At 33.9% G+C, this 5,721-nt stretch overlaps 1 protein-coding gene across 1 annotated transcript; it reads right to left on the bottom strand.

Annotated features, from left to right (window-relative positions):
• Window positions 1–1,899: 1,899 nt before the first annotated feature.
• LOC145102502 (E3 ubiquitin-protein ligase SIS3-like) lies at window positions 1,900–4,360 on the bottom strand. Its single transcript, XM_079039899.1, has 10 exons — window positions 4,032–4,360; window positions 3,891–3,929; window positions 3,739–3,805; window positions 3,568–3,641; window positions 3,350–3,488; window positions 3,173–3,265; window positions 3,027–3,092; window positions 2,783–2,905; window positions 2,532–2,645; window positions 1,900–2,431 (listed from the first exon to the last, which is right to left on the bottom strand). The coding sequence occupies exons 1-10, from the start codon at window positions 4,058–4,060 to the stop codon at window positions 2,081–2,083; spliced, it is 1,095 nt and encodes a 364-aa protein (XP_078896025.1). The 5' UTR covers window positions 4,061–4,360; the 3' UTR covers window positions 1,900–2,080.
• Window positions 4,361–5,721: the final 1,361 nt, after the last annotated feature.

Genomic DNA, 5,721 nt, shown 5'->3' with positions numbered 1-5,721 from the left:
GACCGCCCTAAATTTCAAATAATTTGGATGATAACAAATCAAATATGAAAGAAAAGATTCTATATAGTTACAATTTGTAATTGAATAATATATCAATAATTAAAAAAAAATCCACGTTTTTGTAGACCACTTCACAAATTCGAAAAAAAAAACCTCTTATTGCATAAAACCAAGTAAACTTTGGGTTATATTTTATTTAACAAATAAAACTAAAAAAAAGGTAATTGTTCAAATAATGATTTTTATAAGTAAACTTTGGGTTATAGTTTGAACATATGCTAGAAATATAAATTTTTTATTCATTATTTATCCGATATTTTATTTTCACATATTTAGAAAAGAGGACGATAAAATGTAAAAATAATGAATAATGATGGTGTGGTCCAAAACAATATTAGAGAATATTTGTCCCTGCAACGTTCAATCCATTCAAATATATATTTTTTTCTTATCTCAAATATGTCAAGTCATGTTCATTGCTAGAACATGGCCGATGAGGGGATCACCATGTGCATGATAATATGTTATTTGGTTGGTGTGGAAATATAAATGTTAATTGGTTAGTGTAGGAATATAATAATATAAAAAATGGACATAAGTATTTAATTTGATTTTCAGATTTTAGTTATCATGATCCACAAGTTACTAACAGTTAAAACTTCTACAACTGTATCAATAGTGGCAGGATTACAATTCAAGACCGCTACGACAACCGACAAGATTCACCAAACCTAATGAAGACGGCGACAATTAAGCTTCATAAAGTCCAACGAAGACACAGTCGATTATAACACGTCAATAAATATCGTGTTTCTAAAGAAAATTGATTTTCATAATTTTTTTTTTCTTTTTGTATTTTAAAAGCATATAATTTTTTTTTCTTTTTGTATTTTAAAATCAAATAAAATTGTTCCACAATAACTTTTTATACAAGAATTAGTCGAGGACCGATTAGGTCACTTACCAATTTTTGAGAGAATCTTTAGGCTCGAGACTGGTTTTGCCTGGACCGGTTAAAGCTGATTTTGTGTATCTCTAACTCAAATGGGTTCAACCTCTCATCAGGCCCATATTGAGGCCCATAATGATGCTTTCATGGTGTTAAACCTAGAGGTAGAGATGCACAAACCCAGGATCCGATCCGATCCGGTCAACAATCCGATCCGGTAAAATCCGATCTAAATCCGGTTAAAATCCGATCCGAATCTGGTCAACAGTCCGAATCCGATTTGAAACCGGTTTGATCCGGATTTTTTAAGCTTTTACCAGATTTTTCAACGGCTTAAGAACCGGGTTTTGTAGAATCCGGTTTGTGATCTGGGGGTAAATCCGATTTTGAGTCCGTAAAGTCAAACCGGTTTGAATCCGGTCACCGGTTTAATCCGACCCGGTTTGGTCAAAACCGGTTTTGACCGAAATCGGTTTTCGGATCGGATCGGTTTAATTTCGTGGATCCGGTTTGGCCACCTTTAGGCTAGAGGTGGCCAAACCAGATATTTAATTCGATCCGAACTTTGAAAATCGATTCGGTTTATCCTCATGGAAAACAAACCGGTTTTTGACAAAACTGGATCAGTATGAAACCGGTTTTTAATATAAAAAGATTCGATAATTTCTATCCGATTTATGACAGTTATTGGAGCTTAGTTTTTGCAAAACCAGTTTGGACAAGTCATAGCTTCACCACTTTACCGGATTTGATTGTGTTTTCATAATTTCTCTTTAACAAAATTCGCAAAATTCACACTGTAGTTCAAATATGGGCCAATAAGGAAACACATCATAAAGTGTTTTTCGGCCATTCAATCTTGTTAAAAAGGTCAAAACAATATTTTTCTACTTTTAATTAAAAAAAAAAATACATTCATTATTTTTTTTGGCTATTTGTGATCAATTAAGTTTTCAAGGTAACCAGTTTTTTGCCCACTTCTAGTAAAAAAAAAGATGTTTACAAACAAGTCTATTCATTTCAAACAAGTTTCCTCCAAAAGTGATTTCTTGTTAATACATATATGTAATATATATTTGCAGTTTCTAACCACCTACATTGTTAATGACCCAATCTTTAAGAATCAACTTATTAGCAAGAGTTATCATTCCGATTCCGATTCCGACTATCATCAGACGACACACCTCCATTTTCTGCTGTTTCCAACGCGCTATCGGAACCGGAATCCGCGTTTCCCATGCGAATCGGTCTCAAAAAACCCTGCATTCGCAACAAATAACTCTGGCTAGACGGCTCACTCCTCCTCATGTAACGGGTGGTTGCAACAGTTGAGCCATCGGGGTCAGCAGGGATGGTGGGAAGGGCATTTAGGTCAAGATTTGGAAATACAGAAGATCTGCATCGAGGGCATTTCACATTTAATCTAAGCCATTCATCAATGCATCCCACATGGAAGTTATGAGCACACGGAAGCCCACGCACCTGATAATCCCATTGTTACATATTATTATCATTAGTAAAAATAATAATAATAATAAAGAAATCGTACGTTCCTATTATGGTTGAAGAAATGTAAGATTACCTCGTTGCCTACATGGAACTCTTCCAAACAAATTGGACACTCGCTACAATCGGTTGGAACGGCTTTCAGCATGAACTTTGGAAGTTCTTGGATTAGTGCTTCCACTGCTTCTCTCTAATTTCCCAAATTACAAAGTTTTCAGACCCAGTAAGAGACATATCAGAGGCTATAGTACATATTCAAAGACTTCTGATTGTGGTATCAAACAGTCTGAATCAGACCCAATAAGAGGCATATCAATTTATTATTACCTGGGGTTCAGTCAAGTAAAGTCCCGGATGATATGAAGTTGCATCTTGACCCATACCTCTCATTTCTTGGCCAGCAGCAGTTTCAAATGCCCAATCAGGTACACGTATCATATCAACCAAAACCTACAACACAGAGTCGGTGAAATTTTTCTTTCTTTTATCTTCATAAATCTTGAGTGAGCTTAAAAAATGAAGTGAAAATGATTGATATATAAAGGGTACATGTACATGTACATGTACGTACCCCGTATTCTGAAAGAGGAATCCCTTGTTGAGCACGTAGCGAATGAGCTTGTCTTCTTCTTAACCACTGAAGAATAGATGGATTTTAAAGGATTATCAAACTAAAAGGCTAAAATCAAAGTCTTTGAATTATTTTATAAATCATACTGTTTTCATAGATATTCCAGCAAGGCAGATGAGTCCACAGTAGCTGAAAAGCAACCATATAAGGAAACCCCATTTCTGACCTTCTTCAGGCAACTGTAATGATGATTTGCACAATATCTTTTCATCAAAGCTTTTCACTTAAAGTAATAGTTGAAGAAAATAAAAGATTATACATACACAGTCCCTTGCACTGCTGAACCATAGAGATCCAATAATGGTCCATGCCCAGAGGAAAGGATAAAGCAATACACAAAGAATGGAGAGAACCACCACTCTTCCACAAAAACGAGCATCTCTCTGTTGTCGCCCAAAATCCCTATGTCATTTGATTTGAAATAGAAACTATGAGCTATGAAGCTATTAGCAATTTGAAGATATGATCAAGAACAACTTACAATCCCAATCCTGAAGCAAGTCCATTGTCTACAAACATCAACAGACGGAATACAAAAACAGTAGAGTAATCGACCTATTTCAAACAAGGACAACATGAATGAATTGGGCTTAGATAGAATTAATTCGAAAAAGGGGGAAGATCGAGAGTTTTTAATTTGGTAATCACGTACCACAATCCATATGTGCAATGGGTGCGTACAGAGATGGTAATGGTTCCAATTGATCGCAATGATAATTCTAATAGTTACAATCGTCAAGGATCAACAAATGAAAACGAAAACGAGTATAAAAAAGGAAAAGGTTATATGTCGCGAAAGGATACATGCTAGTGGCAAGCATCGCTAGGAAAAACCCATCATACCTGCAAATTTTGGAGTTAGAACTCATAGAAATCAGGAATTTTACAAAAAAAAATGATGAATTTTGAAAGTAAAGTATGCGAAGATAGATTATGAAAACGAACCACTTAAAATCTGCGCCCCTGAGAGTCATTCTGAAGACGAATCAAGTTACAAAACCCTAGCTTTTACTTCAGTACTAACTGAACTATAATTTGTTGACGTAAAAGCTTCAAATCCGAGGATGAAAAAGGCACGATTTCACCCAATTTTGGAAGAATGGAGACTGAGAAAGGAGTAAAGCAAAAGCCGTAGATGCCAGTGCCACGATGTTTGAGAGAAATGTGGAGATGAAATTGGGAAGAAGTTAACGGATTTTGGATGACATAAAGTAACGGGGGGTTATGAGCAACAACTCGAAGGCAATTTCTGGGAAGTTGTTAAGGGCTAAAAGCACGAAAGTAAAGTTCGGTGGCTGATTGGAAAAGAAATAATTTTGAGAGATAGTTGGTCTTAAAGTAAAGTTCAAGAGCAATTTATATTAAAAAAACAAAACGTAAATTTGTTTTGGACTTTGGAATTTAAAAAGCCTTTTTGGTTAAAACTTAAAAGTCAAAACCTAAATCTGTCTCAGATTTTTAAAATTAAAAAAAAAAAAAAAAAAGACTCGTAATATGGAAATCAATTTTATTTTTTATTTTTGTAGTTTATATTTAATCATTAATTTATTTTTGTAGTTTATGCATTATTGAATTTGTTAAAATTGTTAAAAAAAAAGAGTAAATATGACTAGATATATTGGGTTTTGCAAGTTTTCAACGTATTTTTCCGCCAAATATGAGTTCTTTAATCATCTTTGAATTTTCCTATTATCTTCTTCGGTCATCTTTAAGTGTTCTTCATCATCTTCATCATGGTCATTGTGTTGATGTCCTAGAAACGAGAAGCATTATTGTGTTCTTTTCTTCTTAGGTCGTGTTCGTCTCCTTAAAAAACTCATTATATTCATAAGTCATGCTTGTTTAACCAAAAAAAACATTATTCTTCAAGCTTCAGATTCAAAAATCGAGCCCTTTAAATTCATTTATGTTTAAGGTTTCAAAACTCAAAGAAGATTTGTTCGAGCTTCAAACCCTAAAATTGAACCCATATTTAAACCTTAAAATCAAGTTCAAGGTTTCAGATTTCAGATTTCGAAATCCAACTGTAAAATTGATATTATTCAAGCTTCAAACTCGTATCTATGTAAACTTTAAACTCAGAGTAAACCCTTCAAACCCAATCAAACACGGATTCAAACCCTAAAATCATGTTGGAGTTCTTGACTTTTGGAAACAAAAACTATGATGTGAAATCAAGAGAACATAACCCGGTTTTTAGAGTTCTTGAGTTCGATTTTTGGAACTAAGAACAAAATGAAAACCCATATCGATTTTTGGAGTTCTTGAGTTTGATTTCTATGTGTTTCAGGTGAGAGAAAAGAGAAGAAAATGAGAGAATGTAACGAACAAAAGTTTGAGTATTTGACTATACTCTATTTTGATATGTAAATGTTAAAGTAGGTTGATATTCCAAAAATGACAACTTACTTTAAATTGAATGTGAAAACAAAAGGAACGTGATGTGACCGTGAAAGGACGCGTGATAATAACATGTAACGACCGAAAGTTTGAGTATTTGACTATACTTTATTTTGATATGTAAATGTTAAAGTAGGTTGTAGTTATAAAAATGACAACTTACTTAAGGTTGAATATGAAAAAAAAAATGAAAACGACACAATCATGCAAAGACACGGCAAGAATGGTCAAAGGA

Source organism: Lactuca serriola, chromosome 4, assembly GCF_051521515.1.
Source record: "Lactuca serriola cultivar US96UC23 chromosome 4, Lser_US96UC23_V15, whole genome shotgun sequence".
NCBI classification, from domain to species: domain Eukaryota; kingdom Viridiplantae; phylum Streptophyta; class Magnoliopsida; order Asterales; family Asteraceae; genus Lactuca; species Lactuca serriola.
The sequence above is the reverse complement of the archived record's forward strand: the minus strand, read 5'-3'. Positions and strand labels throughout refer to the sequence as shown.

Excerpts from the sequence above, each read along its gene's own strand:
- LOC145102502 (XM_079039899.1), bottom strand. The coding sequence starts at position 4,060 with ATGACTCTCAGGGGCGCAGATTTTAAGTG. Across the intron at positions 3,489-3,567 it reads CTTGCTTCAGGATTGGGATT|GGATTTTGGGCGACAACAGA; the intron begins GTAAGTTGTTCT and ends CAAATGACATAG. Across the intron at positions 2,432-2,531 it reads AGTTCCATGTAGGCAACGAG|GTGCGTGGGCTTCCGTGTGC; the intron begins GTAATCTTACAT and ends TGGGATTATCAG.